Source organism: Panthera onca, chromosome E3 (assembly GCF_046562875.1).
Source record: "Panthera onca isolate mPanOnc1 chromosome E3, mPanOnc1 haplotype 2, whole genome shotgun sequence".
NCBI lineage: Eukaryota > Metazoa > Chordata > Mammalia > Carnivora > Felidae > Panthera > Panthera onca.
The window spans coordinates 19,741,156-19,762,344 of NC_138354.1; the positions used below are offsets into that span (position 1 = coordinate 19,741,156).

Sequence of the window (21,189 nt, forward strand, 5' to 3'; positions counted from 1 at the left end):
TGGTAATTGAAGTAGGTGCTGGTGCTGTCACAAAGGCTTCTCTGCCACCTTTTGATTTTGCTTAGTCAGTTGTTTTTCCCTGATGGTAAAAAGGACTTTGAACTCTGTTGTAGACTATTGTGATAAGTACAAAATAGATAAGAGCTCAGATTCAACCTCTTGGATTTTGTTTCCTTCTAAGTCTTCTTTCCTATGTACTTTTTATTTATTTATTTTTTAGAATAAAAAAAAAATTTAATGTTTACTTATTTTTGAGAGAGAGAGAGAAAGAGAGAGACAGAGAGAGACAGACCGCAAGTGGGGAAGGGGCAGAGAGAGACACAGACACAGAATCTGAAGCAGGCTCCAGGCCCTGAGCTATCAGCACAGAGCCTGATGCGGGGCTTGAACCCACGAACTGCGAGAGCATGACCTGAGCCGAAGTCGGACGCTTAACCGACTGAGCTACCCAGGCACCCCTCCTATGTATTTTTTAAACATGGCTGAGATCACGATACTGTAAATGCACTTTTTTTCTTCTTTTTGCATGTAACGTTATAGAAGTGGTTTTCCAAATCATCAAATACTTCATAAGTATTTACAGAGGCTGTGTAATATTGCATTGCATGGATTTTTGGGCAGTTAGATTGTTCCATTTTTTTTTGCCATTGTAAATAATATGTGATTCATGTTTTTGCAAAGAGCTTTTTCTGTATTTCAGAAAATTGCCTTAGGCTAGATTCCCAGAAGGACCCAAGGGTATGAAGATTTTTTAGTAAACCTTTTATTTTTAACATAGTTTTAGATTTAGTATGTACATGTTTAAGGTACGTCATCAGATATTTTCTGGAAAGTTTATACCAGTTTATTCTTCCTACCAGCTGTAGATAAATACACTCCTTGGCATTGGGTAGGCTTAAGAAAATTGTTGCAAATTTAATAGGTTAAAAAATGGCTTCATTGTAATATATTGTTTGGGGTGGAAGGGTAGGAAAAGTTATCACCAACTTCGATTTTATTTTTGTCTGTTTTTTTTTTTTTTTTTTTTGCTACCTACATCCTTCCTTATTTTTGTCTCTTTATAGGACTTATAGGTCACATTTATAGGTTTATTTAATGTTTACCTATTATTTACTTAAGCACCCTTTGTAGTTATTTTAATGTATTAGAAATGGTGCCTTAACATACTTTTTCCCCACAGCCTTAAGAGTTTTCTGTGTGTGTGTGTGTGTGTGTGTGTGTTAAAATAAACATAAAATTTACCATTGAAAAATGTACGACTCCGTGACATTAAGGTAGGTACGTTCACTGTGTGGCGCCAGCATCCTCATTCCTAGTTTGGTGTGCGTTCGAGCAGTTGTCCCGTGTACCCTAGGTGGCAATGGTATTGGAGCACATTCTTCTGAGCTCTGGCTTCCCCCTCTCATTTTTTCCTTCCCCCAGGAGGGATGTAGTTCCTGATTTGTTTATGATGGGTGCACTGGGGAGAGCCCAACACCATTGCCCACATTTCCCAGGTGTGAGGTCACGGCATCAGAACCCTCCTAGCTTTGTCCTTGGACTTCTCACCTGCTTATCCTCAAGAGAAGCTTGTCTCCCGCTGCCGTGTCCTGCCTTCCTATTGTTGCTCGGCCTGGCTGGATCAGGTCAATTCAGGATGGAAAGGAGGAGGCATTGCAGCTTTGCAAGTCATGAAGAGGATATTGGACTTTGATCGCACTCGGTTGCTTGAGACTGTAGCAAGCTATAGACCTGGGCCGGAGAAAGGAAGTGATTATGCCCCTTCAAATCCCAGCAGGCTGGAATACAATCTGGAGATTTTTGCCAAAATGAAATAAATGTTATTTAAACTGTTATGTAACATGCCACTTCTGGGGCGCCTGGGCAGCTCAGTCGGTTAAGCGTTCGACTTCAGCTCAGGTCATGGTCTCGCAGTTCGTGGGTTCAAGCCCCGTGTCAGGCTCTGTGCTGACAGCTTAGAGCCTGGAGCCTGCTTTGGATTCTGTGTCTCCCTCTCTCTCTCTGCCCCTCTCCCACTCACATGGTGTCTCTCTCTCTCTCTCTTTCAAAAATAAATAAACGTTAAAAATAAAATGCTGGTTGTGTCTGGGAATAATTCTGGATGAAGGTGGTACAGGTTTTACAAGACTTGCTCTTAAACAGTTACAGGTAGTACGAGCAGCTGCCATGGATTCTTTATGTATGAGTTGTAGTGTTACTTGGGATTTTAGATTTGCAGCACGCATAGAGTGGGCCTGTTAACTTCACACACACTCATTCATTGCCTGATTTCATCCCATGCAAGGTAATGCCAGCTCGCTCATCATACTTACAGCCCTAGAACTCGCTGTCCTCCTTTAAATTTTTTTTTTTTAATGTTTATTTTTGAGACAGAGACATAGCATGAGCAGGGGAGGGTCAGAGAGAGAGGGAGACACAGAATGTGAAGCAGGCTCCAGGCTCTGAGCTGTCAGCACAGAGCCCAACGCAGGGCTCGAACCCACGCGGACCGTGAGATCGTGACCTGAGCCGAAGTTGGACGCTTAACCGATGGAGCCACCCAGGCGCCCCTCGGTGTCCTCCTTTAAAGGATAGAGGAGCTGTCACTGGGAGAGGTCTCTGGTGGCCCTGCTCCAGGGCCTTCACTTGACCAGTAGCTGGTCGACTTTGGGCAAGATACTCTTCATTTTCTTCCTCTGTATGTTGAGGTTGGACTTGCTGTTCTCTGGGGTTTGTATTTCTAAGATTCTGTGGTCCTGTTTTAGGAGTTGTTGATAGTATGCCTTGTGTTGATGGTCTCGGCATCTTTTGGATTTAATTGACTAGGCATGCAGATAAAAATATCCGTCCTCCTGGGATATGTACCTGGGAAAAAGAAGCAGATGGAATTGTGACGAGAGAGCCTATTTTGGGCTGTATTACTCATTTATTTTAGACAGTTTCTTGCCGAATAACTATTCTTATCATTTGCTTTTTTGGCTGTGTAATTAAAACCTTCTACTGTAATATAAATAAATAAGCATATAACTTACATGTATTTCAGCTCCTAGCGGGATATGTTTGTTGCCCAACCAGCAGATGCAAAATTTTTAATGCCTATGCTGTATCCTCTCCTTGTTCACAAATGATGTGTGCTAGTATAGCCCTGGCATCTGAGAGGTTGATGAGTCCCTTTTGCCTGTCATATCCTTGTCTTGCTTTCTCTTTCCTATTTGCCCAGCCCGCTGGGAGCACTGAAGAGCAAAGTTGGAGGGGTACCAATCCAACAGATGAAGTTTTTTTTTTTTTTTTTTTTTTAATATTTATTTGTTTATTTTGGGGGGGGTGCAGAGAGAGAATCCCAAGTAGGCCTCATACTGGTAGCACAGAGCCAGGACGTGGGGCTCGATCCCACGAACCATGAGATCACGGGCCAAAGTTAAGAGTTGGACATAGGGGCACCTGGGTGGCTCAGTCTGTTGGGCGTCCGACTTTGGCTCAGGTCATGATCTCATGGTTTGTGAGTTCGAGCCCCGCGTCAGGCTCTGTGCTGACAGCTTGGAGCTGGCAGCCTGCTTCGGATTCTGTGTCTGCCCCTCCCCTGCTCATGCTCTGGCTCTGTCTTTCAATAATGAATAAACGTTAAAAACAAAAAACAAACACAAAAAAGCAGTTGGACACTAAACCGACTGAGCCACCCTGGCACCCTCAACAGATGAAATTTTCAAAAACTTTCTATTTGGAAATAATTTCCAACGGACACAAAGATTGCAAAGACTGAGTAGTACAAAGAAATCTCTTCTACCCTTTATCCAAACTCTGCCAGTGTTAACATTTTGCCCTGTTTGCTTTATTATTTACAGTTTCTCCACGTATATATGTACACAGGTTCTTTGGCTGAACTGTTTGAGAGTAAGTTGCCTACGTCATGGCCCCTTGACCCTGTGTCGTGTATTTTCTAACGGGTATTTTCTTACGGAGCCACAGTGCAGTTAGCAACTTCAGTTAATGTAACACTGATTCAGTACTTTCATCAGATCTGCCATTGGTATTCCAGTTTTGTCCTTTGACCCAATTATGTCCTTGTAGTATTTTTCCCCACTTTGGTGCAGGATCTAGCCTTAGAATCGAGTATCGCATTTACTAGTCATGACTCGTTAATCTCCTTTAGATTTGTTTTAAGTTTTGGAAACCAGTGCCCCTGTCCATTAGTAGCTAATTGGTGGTTCTTGTTTTTCTGTATTGTCCAGTATAGTACATGGATAGGTTTTTCCCAGCATTAAAACATACTGTCCTCTCTGTACAAGATGTTTCCTCTAACTGGTCCCCAGGGGGACAGACAATGCTGCCTCGACCTTCTCACTGCCACAGTGGGACCAGTTGGGCTTTCTGGCCCAGATGCCTGGCCGTTTTCCTGCTTCTACCTCCCAGTCCTCAGCAGTAAACAGACCCCTTTTGTTCACGGGAGAGACAGAATCTGACCCAAACCCGAGAAATACTGTGCAAACCCAAAAAATACTGGAAGGTATTTTTTGCCATTGATCAGCTTGATGGTAGCTTTAGACTAAAGCAGAAAAGTACCTTTTAATGATTAGAATTACCTTTAGATGCGGCTAAACCATATGTTTTAATCAAATAATTATCTATATGATGATATTATACAAAGTTATATCTGTCGTTACTCCCAAAGGGCGAATATTTTCAAAGTTAAGCTGTAGGCAACAATGAGGAGCCCTTCTGAGGCAAACGCAGAAATTCATTAAAAAAAATTTTTTTTTAACGTTTATTCATTTCTGAGAGAGACAGAGAAAGAGAGGGAGAGAGAGAGAGGGGCAGAGAGAGGGGCAGAGAGAGGGAGACACAGAATCCGAAGCAGGCTCCGGGCTCCGAGCTGTCAGCACAGAGCCCGACGCGGGGCTCGAACTCACGGACCGTGAGATCATGACCTGAGCTGAAGTCGGATGCTTAACCGACTGAGCCACCCGGGCGCCCCATGCAGAGCACCAATAGTTAGTTCCAGACATGTGTTCGTGGAGTCATGGTAAGTGCATCTGCTCTGGCCTTGCTCTCCCGGAACATGGTGTGTCTCCGTTTCTTTCCTGCAGTAGAAAACCATTTTTCCTGCAACTTGTGTACATAATTTTTTTTTTTTTTTTTTTTTTTTTACGTTTGTTTATTTTTGAGACAGAGACAGAGCATGAATGGGGGAGGGTCAGGGAGAGGGAGGCACAGAATCCGAAACAGGCTCTGGGCTCCGAGCTGTCAGCACAGAGCCCGATGCAGGGCTCGAACTCACGGACCGCGAGATCGTGACCCGAGCCGAAGTCGGACGCTCAACCGACTGAGCCACCCAGGTGCCCCTGTACATAATTTTTGAAGTTAATCACTGCACTGCACATCTGTAGTCCCAGACAACCCCTCTTCTTAGCGTTGCCTCTACTTTCCCGTCGCAGATGGGCTAAGGGACACCCGGACTCGGGCACGGATGCGGCTGAGTTGGGAGACGCGGCTTGCGGCGCGTGCCAGCTGCGTACGTGTGAGCCAGGCACTTGGCACCCCCGGCCTCAGCGCTTGCGCTTCTGAGGGCTGGACTTCAGAGGTCCAGCCGGTTTCAACAGTTTGCTTTTAGAGAAGTAAAACGAGATTTCTACTCATTAGGATGTGTTTAGGGTTTTTGTTTCTTCTTCTTCTTCTTCTTCTTTTTTTTTTTTAAGGATAGTATCTGCCATTTGAGACACACAGAGCAGAGACAGGAAAGGAGGGAGAAGACCTGTGAATCCCTCCTGACCGGGGCTTCCTCTCCAGGCTTTCCTGCTTTCTGGCTTTTTGAGCCGAGTGACTTCAGAGGGGCCACATAGATGTCACGTTGTTGATTCCCGTCGCACATTCTTTTAAGCTGCTTATTCCGTCTCATGCTCTTACAGGCCTGAAGGCCAGAGGGCCTTCTTTCCTCATCTGTTTCCTCTTCCGTGAAGAAGAGCGTAAGGGAGAAGGAGTGTTCTCTTCAGAGTCGGAACACCCACGGTAATCCTGTTAGCTTCTGAGAAAGTTTCTAAGAGATTGAAATGTCTTCACTAATGGCATCTGTTGTAACGCATCGGGTATGCCTCGCATACTTTTGAGCCTTGGTCAGAGGCTAGTGCGGAATCCTTGTTCCCAGAAACCTTTCTATACAGGCAAATAGAGTGATAGCATCGTTCTGGATATGCCACAGGATATTTGAGTGGGACTCTGGGATGCTGGTCCTCACGTTTCTGGGTTTGGCGGCAAGGAGGCCATGAGCCCAAGTGCAGGAGGCTCATCTGATTCACCTCCTTGGAGGAACATACTGGAAAAGGTGCCAGGAAGCTTGATAAAAGCTTCTTTAGAAAAGAGTCATTTTTCCCCCCTGGTATTGATTTTGTAAAAAGATTATGCTTCGGTGGGGGGCATTTTAGAGGCAAGTAGATAAAAACATTACAGATTTTAGGTGGGGTTTGAGAAGCCTGCCATGTACGTGTCTTAAGTTAAGGACCAAGCACCATATTATCCGCTTTGGGTCTCAGTGTCTTTTTAAGATGAATGGTTAGCATTCTCCCGTTTTTTCCAGAAATGTTTATTGAACGCATGTGAGCAGTCCGAGGCCTTAAAGGGGGAATTTTAAATAGTCACGTGTATTTTAAATTCGGAAGGATTACCAGTATTCCTGAGAAACTAAAAGTGATACTGTCTCCTTGTTCCTTTTTTTCTCCTGAATTCGGACTGTAAGACATTTGAGCACCAGTCCATGCTGGATGTGGTAGAAAATACAAATGTGTTAGGCAGAGTGTCTTCCCAGGCATTTTATGTTCTGGTTACGGAGAGAGGCCCACTACCTATGAAGTATTAGCAGTGACAGATGGGGCTTTCAGCCCTTTATTCCTGGCATTATGTTCACCGTGTGCTTTACACAGATTATTTAATCCTTAGAACGATCCCATGTGTTAGGTTCTCTTATCCCCAGTTGTGCACAAGAGGAAAAAAAGTGACAGATTAAATAACTAGGCCGAGGTTGAGGTGCATTTGGGCTCAAACCTGAGGAATGCAGTCTCGGAACCCGTGCACTTGAATTGTGCCGTGCTGAACTGACCAGAGAACAGGGCCATGGGCAAAACTGTTGGTACTGATTGCAAGAGATAAAAACACGAGGTACACACAGCGAAGGGAGCCATGCTGTGAACTTTCATTTTGTAAGAAACGTCATGAAGGTAGAGCTATGAATTGCAGACCCAGGAGCAGGTGCAGGATGGGAGGAGACACTTGCTGGGGAGACCATGCGTGCTCAAAATGGAGGGATGGCTTCCTGTGGTGAGTGATGGTGAGTCAGGCGTGCTTTCCTCCTTTCATCCTAGTAAACTCTGCCTTCTTCAAAACCCAAAATGCATGTTCTCTGTGAAGCCTTCCTTCTCTCCCTCAGACAGAGTTCGTTCCCTTGGGATCCGGAAGCCATTTATACATCTGTCACTACTAGATCTCGTAAACCATCCTATTCTACTTTTTTTTTTTATCATAGGCTCTTCCCTTCTCTCCCCCAGGCTACCTCCAGTCCCTTGAAGTCAGGGGGTCAGTCAGTCTTGTTCATCTTAGTCTTATCGATATTCATCTCCGGGGCTTAATGCAGAGTCAGTTACTTGGTGAGCATTGGGCTTATTTGTTTGTTGAATGAATGGCTGAGTTTCTCAGTCCAGATTCAAAGGCCCTTTAAAGCTAGATTTAGAATAATTGGGACAGAGAATCCATGTTTAGAAGAATTCATCTGGTGGTGAAGCACGGGTTGGACTGGAATTGGGAGAGCCGACATCAAGGCAACCAGGGAAGAGAAATTATAGTAATCTAGGCAGGAGGGGATCAGGGCCTATAGAAGTGATGAGGGAAAAGGTGCAAATCTGAAAGACAGTGTAAAGCAAGAACCAGGTGGCCTGGTGATCTTAGAAGATGTAAGGAAGAGTCAAAGATTTCAGATGATGTGATCCTTCCCTTTTCAAGTTTTCCTTGTAGTTAGGCGATTATGGGTGCTGGTTGACTTTGTTGTTCCTTAATAAATGAGTCAGTAGTAGGTAGGTCTCTGAACCACTGAACCGTGAGCAGTGCAATAAAAGGAACAGATAAAGTCAGAGCAGGCACAGCCGAAAGCTCCTCCGCGCTGCAGATTTTTAACTCTTTGTGGAACAGAAAACTTTATTTTAGAGAGATACATACACTCCGAGAGAGTTTTCTGAGCCAGGTTTATTTTCTCATCCTGCCTCAGGGTTTTAGTCTGCTGCTGAGGTAAGCCGAGGAAGTCTTGGGGAGGTATACACAGGCTTTTGGGATTGTAATCCTTCATGCTGTCACCCTAACAGCTCTGAAAACATAGGTGATGGTGCCCAGCAATCCAGGAGTCTCCCACTCAGACCTGACCTTCAGGCCCCCAGTTGCTCTCAGTGGTTGTGCTGATAGAGGAAAAAACACAACTTTTAAACTCACTGGCTGAAAATAACAACCTGAATGCTAAAAATAAGTATGCCATTAAGGTTTTTAAATGGTGTATGTGTACTTGCAGAAAAGTGCACAAATCCTAGTGTGCATCCTGTGTGCTAACACTCAGATCGAGAAAACAGAATGTTCCCAGCATCTCAGAATCCCTCTTCCCCAGAGGTGACCACTGTTCTGATTATTTTGCTTGTTTTAAAAATTAACATACAACGAATAATGAAGAGTGTGTTTTGGCTTCTTTTTACTCAACGTTGTGTTTGTGAGATTCATCCATGTTGTTGCATGTGGCGATATTTATTCATTCTTATTGTCTTATAATATTTTCCTGCTGAATGAACCACAATGTATCCATTCCACTGGTGATGCTTATTTGGGTTCTTTTGGCTTTTTTGGATATTATGAATAATGGTGCTGTGAACATTTGTGTACAGTTTTTTTGATACACGTGTACCAATTTCTGTTTGAGTTCTCAAGGAGTAGAATTGCAGGGTCATAAAGGATGCATGTGTTCAGCTGCCAAGGGTTTTCTCTCTTAAAAAAGTATTTTAAGTTCCAGTATTGTTAGTATACGGGGTTACATTCGTTTCAGGCGCACAATAGAGTGATTCGGCACTTCCGTGCGTCACCCGGTGCTCATCGTGACAGGTGCCCCCCTTCATCTCCGTCGCCTGTGTCACCCAACTCCTCACGCACCTCCCTTCTGGTAATCAGGAGTTTGTTCTGTATAATTAAGAGTCTTGTTTCTTGGTTCTCTCTTTTTTTCCTTTGCTCATTTTTGTTTGTTTCTTAACTTCCACATGGGAGTGAAATCATGTATTTTTCTCTGACTGACGTATTTCGCTTGGCATCCTACTCTCTGGCTCCATCCATGTCATTGCAAATGGCAAGATTGCTTTCTTTTTTGCGGCTGAGTAATATTCCATACTCCTCCATACCGTTTTCCACAGTGGTTACGCCAGTTTGCATTCCCACCAACAGTTCATGAGAGCTCCTTTTTCGCCACATCCTCGCCAACATCCGCTGGTGCCTGAGTTGTTCATGCGAGCCATTCTGACAGGTGTGAGGTGGTATCTCATCGTGGTTTTGATTTGTGTTTCCCTGATGACGAGTGACGGTGAGCGGCTTTTCATGTGTCTGCCAGCCATCTCTGGCTTCTTGGGAGAAATGTCTGTTCGTGTCTTCTGGCCATTATTTGATTGGATTGTTTGTTTTTTGGGTGTTGAGTTGTATCAGCTCTTTATATACTTTGGATGCTAACCCTTTATCGGACATGTCACCTGCAAATTATCTTCTTCTGTTCCGCCGTTCAACCACTCTCTGAAGTGGTTATGCCAGCGTATGCTTCGCCGGCAGCGGTATGTGCATGTTCGAACTGCTCAACAGCCTTACCAACTCTTGTTCTTGTCCTTTTAATTTTAGCCGTTTTGGTAGATGCATAGTGCTGTCATGGTTTTAATTTGCATTTTCCTGACAACGGATGAGGTCGAGCACTTCTTTTCTGTATACGCTTAACATTTTTTATTTTTTGTTTTTTATTTTAGAGAGAGTGTGCATGGGGGAGAGAGAGGCAGAGGGAGAGAAAGAGAGAATCTTAAAGCAGGCTCCATGCTCGGTGTGGAGCCTGATGTGCGGCTTGATCCCGTGACCCTGGGATTATGACCTGGGTGAAATCAAGAGTAAGATGCTCAACTGCCGGAGCCACCCAGGTGTCCCTGAACAGGCTTTTTGCATACCTTCTTAGAATTAACTATTTGTCAAAAAGTTGAATCCTTTGTTTTTCCTTATTGATTTGTACTCTAAGTCCTCTGTTGGAAATCTCTTTTCCCATTTTGTGGCTTTCTTTTGCGTGCTCTTCCTTATGCCATTTGATGAATATTCTGATTTATCAATCTTTCCCTTTGTTTAGTGCTTTTATGTGTCCTTTTCAAGGAATTTTTCCCTACCCCAAAGTCATGAAGATGCTCTACGTTATCTTTTAGAGGCTTTATTGTTTTCTCTCTCACATTTTATATCTGTTGTCCAACTGTAATTGTTTTGTGTGAATGTGTCTTACTTGGTTTTAATTTAATCTTGTCTTTCCTTAGTTCTTCAAGGTCCGGATCTTACATCCCAGGCACAAGCTGGGAAGCAGTCGGGTGTATTGAGTCCTGAGTGTGCTTCATAAGTTAGTCACTACAGGGCTTGAGTAGTCTTTGGGAATTGGAGCCTGTTCTTCCTACCACATCATGGCACGTGGGTTTTGTTTTATGTCCTTTGTTCCTTCATTACTGGAAAGTGAAGTCTGCACGGAATCTTACCACTTCCTTACTTGCCTTTACTCCCTAAACCCACAGCAATCTGGATTTTGACTTCATCCCCTCCTTGAAACATCTGGCAAAGGTTCCAGTAGCCTTCTTGCCAGTCGGGAGGAATTCGCCAATATCCTTCGAGCTCTCTGCCGGTCTTGAACCTATCTTTTCTGTCTTTACATCTCTGTTCTGTGTATATGACTTTGACCTCCTTTTTGTCTCCTGTAAACTTTTACATAGTTTCATTTTGAAATCCAGCTGGAAAAGCCTCATTAGAGATGTTTGGACAAAGCCCGTAAAGCCTGAGGACATGAATCTCCAGTTTCAAAGGAGGCCTACCACTTCAATTTTTTGTTTTGGTTTGTTTTCATTTGGTATTTAAGACCAAATAAAAATGATAGCGGCCATAACTATGAATTAGGTCATTCTTTAGAGTTTACATAGTAGCTTTACGTGGGTCATCGTGAGGTAGGTGTTAATATTGCCGTTGTAGAAGTGATCGAAAATGTAAACAGCATGCTATTTGTTTTTATTGGCAAGCTCCTGGTGATACTACTGGGTTAGGTTTTGGAGTTTCGTTTTTCGTGTAACCGTCATTCGGTGGGGAGCGTCCATCCTGTGATCCATGTGGATACTTTCATCTGTCCACTTTTCTGTTGGAAGGTTAGCTTGGGTTTGGGCAGTGAGGGTGGATGGGACCGGGAGTGGAGTTAGAGGTGCGTTCTTTGGAGAGATTGTCCTGAACTTGTCCCAGCAGCATTTAATACAAGGCTGGTGATTGTCAGGTTCACAAACTTGTCCCTGAAGAACCAGTACAAAATAGACCTTGGTGGTAGTTTGCCTCAATGTGCTGAGCTCGGGTGTTTTCTAGGATCTACCCTGAAATGATTCACTACAAGAAAAAGTTGTGGAGCAGGTGTGATTTGAAGATGTGTCCTTAATTTTCAAGGACCCATTTTGACTCCAGAGGAACTACCGATTTATTTTTGACTCAATAGATGACCTAATTTCAACAGGTGTCTCTTAATTTATGTTAAGTTTTATTTTTTTGCCAGTAAGTTAAATGGTGAGATTTTCCTTTGATTCTTTCAGATCTTTCCCACAGACTATTTTTAAAACAACAACTTTTTTTTCTTTCACAAAACATTTTTAAGCTTATTTATTTATTTTTTTATTTATTTTGAGAGAGGGGGAGGAGTCAGGGGAGAGGCAGAGAGGGGGAGAGAGTCCCAAGCCAGCTCTGCACTGTGAGCACAGAGTCCGATGCAGGGCTTGAACTCAGGAACCGTGAGATCTGTGACCTGAGCTGAAAACCAAGAGCCTGATGCTCAGCCGACTGAGCCACCCAGGTGCCCCAACAAATCTTTTTTTTTTCCCCCCCCGAATTAAATGGGTATACCAAGTCGATTTATGAAACAGATCAAAGCATTCTTTTACTTACGTCAATTCATTTTAGGAATTTGAATATTTAGCATTTACTTAGAAAGCGAGAACAGTGAGATGTTTCGATCAACACAAAAAGTTGAAAACAGGTTAAAAAAGATTGTGGGCTATTTTAGTCTGACCTTCCGGTTATTTCTGCATTTGAAAAAAATGTGTGTATATGTATGTACGTACACACACACACACACACACACACACACACACACATATTTAAGTAGGCTCCATGCCCAGTGTGGGGCTCAAACTCATGACCCCAAGATTAGGTCACATGTTCTACCGATTGAGCCAGCCAGGCCCCCTAAAATACGTAGTTTTTTAATAGCTTAATTTGCAGGGGCACCTGAGTGGCTCAGTTGGTTAAGTGGTTGACTCTTGGTTTTGGCTCAGGTCACGATATCACAGTTCGTGAGTTCGAGCCCTGCATCGGGCTCTGTGCTCACGGCTCGGAGCCTGCTTCGGATGCTCTATCTCCTCTCTGCCCCTCCCCCCCAGTCGTGCTCGCTCGCGCTCTCTCAAAAATAAATGTTAAAAAGAAAATAGCTTAATTTGCAATCCAAGGATATTTTTCAGTTGAACTGATGCATCGGTTTGAAAACAGAGTAAGAGGGGCTAATCCTGATCATAGCTGTAAACTTCAGACAAATCCCAAGTGCTGTAACTATTGTACAGTAATTCCTCACTCGGCGTGCCATTATGACACATCACGCAGCCGTTCACGTATGACTGTGGCATGGGAGGGACAGCCGTGCCTGGCACTGCTTGAACATGACCCCTGTGTGCTCTGTGGCGTGCTTGTGCATGCCAGTTGATGTGGACGGGCTGGTGGAAGCCTGACTTGGCCCCTGTAATTGGTACCAGGCCCAAGAAATGCCGGTGTTGCCACAGAGATGGCCCCAGTTCCTCGGGGTCTTCAAAAGTCGGTCGCCAGGTGGAGGCCTCTGGTAACATTACAGATTGATTACATAACACGTTTGAGTGTGGGCTTGCTTTAAAATGCAATTTTTATCATCGGCTCTTAACTGTGGAGACAGTGGAGAGGATATGGAGGAGGGAGGAGCGGGGAGACTAGAATGAAGAGATAAGAAGTCAGAACTGCTCTTGGCTCTTGATGGTCTCTGGGTATGTAATGCCAGCGCAGATTCAAAAATGGTCTAGGAATGCTCGCCTTCCCGCAGATGGGCAAGTGAAGGAGGGCGGACCCAAACTCATTGCTGCAAACGATGCCCCTGCATGCGTGGGAGAAGAGGGAGTGGGCTTGGAGCCCCAGACGGAAGAGGGAGACGGTGGGCTCTGGGGCTGAGAGCACCTCCCCTCTCATTCTCCACCTGAGCGGTTCTGCCCAGCGGTTGCCTGTCTGTGGGTCCGTGGCTGGGATCCTGTCTGTGGGTCCGTGGCTGGGATGTGCCGATTGGGAGTTCCTGCTCAGTGTGTTTCCTAGCTGCCTTCGCCTTAGCCTCTGGTGGCTGCTCATTCGAGATGGACAGTTGTCAGAACGTGTGGCTCCTGAAGTGCCTTCAACAACAACCCCCAGGAATCCACGCAGCAGTTTGATTGCAGTTGTTGTGAATCAAAATATGGCTAATTATTTAGACTTGGGGCAAATGTATAGTTGACAGGAAGTCTGTAGGGAGCCCTGACCTTCTCCCTGGGTCTCTTCAGCCTATTCAGTCAGGGCCAGGGGCTGGTAATTTGCTTTCGATATACTCCCAGAATTAAATTTTGAGTCATTTGTTCCCTCTGCCTTAGCATAAATAATTGAAAATCGATTGCACGGTAGCATGGATATGTAGAATACACTCAGAATTTGGGTTTTGAACCAGCTGGGAAATTCCCTTCAGTTTTTCTGAATCCCGTGTATTTGAAGAATGTTGAAACAAGATGTTTGAGGAAGTCAATTACTCTTGCTGTTGAATGTGACCTGGAGGGAACTGAGGAAAGTAGAGCTGGAGAGACAGTTACTGATTTTTTTGTTTTTCCTAAATATCTTTGTTAGGCCTCTGAAGAAGCCTCCCTCAGGGCATTGGAAAGTCTGATGACAGAATTCTTCCACGATTGTACAACCAACGAAAGAAAACGTGAGATAGGTAAGTGAAGTGCTGGGTGTCGCCAAGAGTCCCTTCGAACACACCAAGTGTGTGGTGAGGAGGAAGGAGTCGGTTGCCCGGGCTGGTCAGGCCTGCTTGTTTCCCCTTCAGTTCTTGGCTTTTGTTTGGCTCTTGTTTTGCTGGTCGGTGGCGTCTGTAAATCCAGGGCTGTGGTTCGAGGAGCCCGCCATAATCCACGCTGGTGGGTTCTCTCTGGCCAACGGTGGAAAACCCCTCCCGCCGCTCTCTTCCTAATTTCAGCAAAGTTGAACTTCTGTCACAGAAGCCCGTGACTGTTACCTTAAGAAAACAGCTCCTAAAAGTGTCAGAACGACATGGTTTTGGTGTGTAGAAGTCCAATCCAAACCTTATCTGGTGCCTAGAGGTCCTTTGTGTAACTGGTATTCCCTTGGGGGCTGCTGCTACATCTTTATCTCTATGATTGTCTCCCCCATTCTGCAAGTTGTGATGAATAAAGGCTTCAGACAACAGAGATGAAGATATAATTACCTTGGGTCTCCTGGGAACCTCAGCACCTTCTAGAATTTCCTTTTGAATTCCATATTCATTTACGTGAGCGTTATCCATTGAAGCGCACTGTGAACTGTCAGATCTCTGCCTCAGAGACATGCTGCACTGTGGTCCTAGAGCACTCTTTTCCCCCCTTTGAGTCCTCACTTAACCCCTGAACTTGAAAATGGAAAATGTTTTCTTCTCTGTCCCAACCTAAAAGCTTTTCCCTCGGATGTTTGACTGCTGGGTAATAACTTTACATTCATTGTTTTCACCTCCAGGGAGGCCTTTTTTGCGTGTCTCTAGGACTCTGGAGGCCCATTTCTCTGCCCCACTTGGCTTCTCTAAGTCATGTTGGCCAGTTGGGTGTTGTGGCTGATTTCTGCCTTTGGTCCAAGGTTTGACTAAGGTCTGGATTTCCAGGTAGCCAGTAGACCTTTGGCTGCAGCCCTTTTTCTCTCGCTTTCTTTGAGCATCATATCAGCTTCTGGTAGTTGAACTTCTTACTTTTACTTTTTTTTTCTTAATGCTTATTTATCCTTGAGAGACAGAGTGTGAGTGGGGGAGGGACAGAGAGAGAAAGAGAGGGAGACACAGAATCCGAAGCAGGCTCCAGGCTCTGAGCTGTCAGCACAGAGCCCGACGTGGGGCTCGAACTCTCGAACCGTGAGATCATGACCTGAGCCACAGTTGGACACATAACCAACTAAGCCTCCCAGGCGCCTCTTTACTCTTCTACTTTTAAACTTGGTGCTCTCTTTTGGGCCTGCCCCATATATGCCTGTCTTTTCTGACGGAGTGTCTATAGAGAACCAGAGCTTTCATAAACTAGGGATCGTTGTTAGTTTTATGCTGCCAAAGTACCTTATACTTAACAGTAAAAATACAACTGGTGATTTTTACCAAAGCAGGTGAAGGATCTTTCTCTTACATCAATCTGCTATATCCCAACACTAATATCTTTGAAGTCCTATTTTTAGCTTATAATTGAAGTGGTTTTGGTCTTTCTCTCAATTAAAACAATGTTTCTTTAAAAGTATTTATTTATTTTCGGGGTGCCTGGGTGGCTCAGTCGGTTAAGCGGCCGACTTCGGCTCAGGTCATGATCTCGCGGTCCGTGGGTTCCAGCCCCGCGTCGGGCTCTGTGCTGACGGCTCAGAGCCTGGAGCCTGTTTCAGATTCTGTGTCTCCCTCTTTCTCTGACCCTCCCCTGTTCATGCTCTCTCTCTGTCTCAAAAATAAATGTTAAAAAAATTAAAATAAATAAATAAATAAATAAATAAATAAAAGTATTTATTTATTTTGAGGAGGGGAGGGGCAGAGAGAGAGGGAGAAAGAGAATCCCAAACAGGCTCCACACTGTCAGCACGGAACCCGATGCAGGGCTCGAACTCCCACACTGAGGTCATGACCCGAGCTGAAGTCAAGGGTTGGACCCTTAACCGACTGAGCCACCCAGGCACCCTGGGTTTTCTCTCAGTTTTTGGTTTGCCAAGCAAATATTGCTCACCTTCAGCGTTCATGAATTTAAAGTGGAACCTCTTAACTAAACTTGTATTCTAATCTGATTTTAAAATAGCTTTAAATAACCAGATACTACAAATGTCTAATTTAAACACAGGCTAAGGAGAGTCTCCAGGGGTTTGGTTCTATATGGTGGGTGTGTCTCACTTGGCTTCTCTTTGTGCCTAGTCTTTGGAGCTTTGAGTGTGTGGGCTGGAACCACGTGCTTCCTTTTCCATAGTTTAGGATTAACTAACTTTCCTGGCGAGGTGGCGGAAAGGAGGCGCGTTATTAGTACTCTAGAGGTACAGCTGTTAGCAGGGAACCTCAAGGGACAGTCTGGTCATTTTCACAGTGGAGGAAGCCGAAGCATCAAAGAGGAGCAGTGATCCCTCGGGATCAGACTCCGTGAGTGAGCAGCACAGTCTCCAGCCCAGCGTTCCTCATTTCTAGCCAGAGCTCGTTCTTTCCAGTTTGACTCCTGCTCTGGGATTCATACAAGCTTTTACTTAACCGTAAGGCTGCTACAGTGAGGCCTTCTGCTAGCAGAGCCGTGATCTTAGGGTCCTTCCTGCTTTTCCAGGGGCTTCCTAGAATCTCTGGGGGTTGTTTGTCTTTTATTCATCCTTTTACTCTTTAAAATTTTTCTATTTTTAAACTTCCTTTTTAACCTTTTAAATGTATGTTTATTTTGATTTAAATTTTTTTACCCCCTTTGTTTTGTATTTCACGCCCTGTGTAGCAGGTCAAGATGACTAAGGGGCAGTGTGTTCAGAAACGTGGTGACAGACTTTCAGTGCTTGCTGTCTTGGGCTTCTGGCTGATGGTACCAGCAGCCTCAGGAGGGGGAAAACCGTTTCTAACTGATTTGATGTGGACAGGGCTGCTCGTGGTAACTCCCATGATTGTTACTCTTAACTTACAGACTGTTTTTCATGTGGTAGTTTAGAATGAAACCAAACGAATACCAAATACAGAGAATTAGCCATCTGTAATTCTCTTGCATTTTTTTTTCCTGTCCTGTGTTTATAAGGTTAGCCTTAATGTTTTCTTGTCCCGCTTCTCTAGCCATCATTTTGTGTGTGTTTGTGTGAACACTGTTGAGTCCTGAGGAAATACATATAGCCGGTAACCCAGAGGAAACAGGTTAACAATTAGCCTTCGTTTATAAGGTAAAATGATACTTTGATCACTGTCTGCCCACACTTTAGGCTAAGTAAGAACTTTATCATTGAAAGTTTCTCTGCCTCAATTAGTGCCCTTAGGCTATTGGATTGTAGCTGGCTGAACACATTGTCCATGTTCATTGTCACCTCAGAGTCAGAAAAATGTTGTACAGTCTGTCCTTTCTATCTCGAAGACGCAGCCTGATTTTGCTATTGTTTTGGGGGCCATTCAATTATATGGAGAGATGTGTGTTTAAAAACCTGATGAGACAGCCCAGCCATGTGTTAATTTCATGTCTTTTTCATAGCCTTCTTTGTTGCTATTTAACTTTTTCAGAGGAGCTTCTTGATAACTTTGCCCAGCAAATAGGAGCCTGGAGACTCTGCCTGTACTTCCTCTCCAGCACCCGGAATGACTATGTCATGATGTACAGTTTAACGGTGTTTGAGGTGAGTTGTCAGATGCCTTTATACTGTTCTGAAAAGTCTTTTGTAGTCACGACGCCAGGTCATTGGCACTAGACTTTGGCTTTGAGGTGCAGCTGATGGGGAAACAGCAGTAGCTCAGCTCAGGGACTTCCTCCCACACGCCGCCCCCGTCAAGATGTCTGGCTTCTGGGGCACCTTTCCATCTTCAACCCAGAAAGGTGAGGCAGGGCTGGTTTGGTAACGTGTAACTTTGCCTTCCACGTCATCATTTAAAAGAGAAAGGTAATGAAAGAGAAACAGTTTGGGAGGAGAGGTGATACCCATAATGCTGTTACCCAGCCAGAAACATTTTCATTTATTTTAACTCTTCCAAATTTTGTCTTCCTGTGTATATCTTTTCTTTTTAACCTAATTATAATCATGTTGCTCATGCCTCTTTGTATTCTGCCCCCCCCCCCCACCCCATTTAGCCTTTATATTATATTCCTATATAAGTGGGTATACCATTATTCACCAAGTGGGCCTCCTGTTGTTGAACATTAAAGTTGTTTTCTTCATTTTTTGGTGGCCATCAGAGACAGTGGTGTAATAAAAAGTTTTTGCACATGCAGCTTTTTGTTTCTGTGAAGTTATTTAGTGGATCTTTCGAGGATGGGATTGTTGTATTCTAGGGTTTGAATATTCCTAGTACTCTTATTGCTAAATTGCCCTAAGCCTTTGTTTAAAAGCAGGGTCTTTTGTTTGAGATGATGTAGCTAACCGTTGTATGAAAGCCGGTTATTATTGTGTACAGATGGTTCACTTAGAAGACGTGTATTTGTTTTTCAGAATCTGATCAATAAAATGTGGCTTGGGGTCCCATCTCAAGATAAGATGGAAATCCGTAGCTGCCTGCCCAAACTCCTTTTGGCTCACCACAAAACCTTACCTTACTTTATCCGGAACAAGCTCTGCAAAGTTATTGTTGATATTGGCCGTCAAGATTGGCCCATGTTCTACCATGACTTTTTTACGAACATTTTACAGGTAAGGATATACCTAAGGAAACTTCATCTCATAAACTGTTTGTTTGTAGAAGTGATTATTTCCTTATCTTGAGGGGGAGTGTTCAGATTAGCATTTTGGAACTGCGGTAGTGAGGTCATCGTAGGACAAATTACCCACTTCGTGTTCTTGAGACATGTACCTTTGTGCGTGTTGAACGGGGCCGGGGGGGGTGGATAACCCAGTCGCTTTGTTAACCTCATGGGAAATTTTGTTCAGCAAAGATCTGAAAGCCTGTTAGGTCCTGTGCCAGGTGTTGGGGTGCACGGCTGAGGCCTTTGACGGTTACGCTTTAGTAAGAAGATAGCTGTGCAAACGATCGTCCGACACTGTGGAAGTGTGTGTGGCGTGCAACGGTGGCATACAGCCTGCAGACCCCAGAAGCTGAGGTGTCCTCAGCGTTGTTGGGTGAGGCGGTGGGGTGCTGGAGTAAGAGACCGGATTGATGGGCTGGGGCCAGGCGGGGAAGGGCCCTGCTCTTGCAGGGGGGCTTCAGTTTGTAAGCTGTAGTCCTTCCGTGGGAGCTAATGAAAAGTGGGTAGAAGGGGGGAAGACAGGGCCACATTTTCGTGTTGGAGCCACAACTCTGGAACAGTATGGGGTGTGGATCGAAGAGGGGTGAGGCTGGACCCCTGACGCTGCTGTTGGAGAGATATGAGCTACCGTGAGGACCTGGCCCCCGGGCCTCTCTGGCGGGTGGAGGCGGGGCACTTAGGAGACCCAGTCAGGAGGCTTTGGTTAGTGCCTGGGTGGTGGAGGTGAGGCAAGGGCGGGATCTAGAATGCCTTCCCGGTTTCTGGCTCAGATAGCAGATTCTCCAGGCCAGGGGTGAAGGAAGAGGAAATGAGTTGGGGTGGAAGATGGGGAATTCAATTTGGCAGAAAAGGCACTTGATATTTGTGCCCTCCTTCTTTACCGGAGACATTGGGAGCTGTGGATCTGGGGCTCGGGAAGGTGGTCGGGGCGTAGGTCAGGATTTGGAAGTCATCAGGGCAAACAAAAGGTGGGACCCAAAAGCCAAGCGGGAGATGCCGTTGTTCACTTGAATCCTATGCGGAAGTTGGAAACACTTTCATATTATTGAGATAGTCACGGGTATACAGGAAATGGGCATTAGGTATCGTTTATAGAATAAAATTCTTCGTAAGTTAGTGTCTCGGTGACTGTAGGCTCAGGATTTTCTAACATTCTGTCTGCTCTTGTTACAAAGAATTAGAAACTAATTCTTTCTTAGCAACTAAGAAAAAATAGAGCATCCTTATTGCTTCTCTCAGTTCTCTTGAGAACTGCCTCAAAGTGATACAGAAATTCTTCATTCAGTATTGTTTTGTGTAGTGACTCCATTTATCTAAAGGTTTAAAGGGTTGATACTGCAAAGGAGATTCATGCATTTACTCAGTAAGTTGTTTGTTGAATACGAGCCCTGCGCTAACTAAACGTGTGGGGAGATGGTAATGAAACAAAACAATGGCTCTGCCTTCTGGAACTTATAATCTCAAGGAGGAGACATCCGTAAACAATAAACAAATAGACTTATAGGTGCTTCTAAGTGTTACGAAGAAAATTAAATCCAAGGCAAGGAGAAAGAGAGCATCGGGGGTGTTGTCTAGACGGCGTGATGAGAAGGCCTTTTTTGAGGAGAAGCCATTCGAGTAGAAGCCTGAGTGGAAGTGATGGAGTGAGCCATGTGGGTATCTAGGGGAACAGTGTTGGAGGGAGAGGGAATAGTAGGTGCAAGGACCCTGAGGAATGGCAAGGAGGCCGGCGGGCCCGAAGGGGTAGGACACGAGGGGAGAGGTTTTGCTGGCTCTCTGTGGTATATTTGCCTTCACTCCAAGATGAGGACAGCTGTGGTCACTCTCCACGGCCTCCCTGGAGGGAGACTGCGTTCCTGGGTCGGTTAGTGGCAGGTCCCGTGAGAAGCAGCAGTGGACCGTGAGCCCGAGGCCCCCGGTCCTGCCGGTAGCAGTCGGGGGAGCCGTGTTCCCACCTGGCTGGGATCACTCCTTTCGATGGAGAACAGATTTCCTGTCAACCCTTGAAATATGATTAATGGTGACAAATGACCGTCTGGAAGAGCGTTTTTTAGGCGAAGTGCTCAGGGAGGTTTAGAAAGGCTAGTTGTTGCCCTCTGTTCTCTACCACTTCCCTCTTTGCACCCCTTCAAAAATGACTCCGTTTACCTCATGCAGCCTTTGTGACTTTGGAACGCCCCATAGTGGAAAGAGCAGCGAAGGGGGCAAGCGGGTGTGGGGTCTGCGTCTGTTG

The 21,189-nt window shown here is 44.9% G+C and overlaps 1 protein-coding gene across 8 annotated transcripts in view; it reads left to right on the top strand.

Annotated features, from left to right (window-relative positions):
• The window catches only part of XPO6 (exportin 6), a 103,582-nt gene that overhangs the window by 16,676 nt on the left and 65,717 nt on the right, over positions 1–21,189 (top strand). For all 8 annotated transcript variants that reach the window (XM_078440050.1, XM_078440048.1, XM_078440047.1 and 5 more), the window contains exons 2-4: positions 14,176–14,266; positions 17,786–17,898; positions 18,706–18,903. In XM_078440050.1, coding sequence (XP_078296176.1) covers positions 14,176–14,266; positions 17,786–17,898; positions 18,706–18,903 — 402 coding nt within the window. The remainder of the gene's footprint in view (positions 1–14,175; positions 14,267–17,785; positions 17,899–18,705; positions 18,904–21,189) is intronic.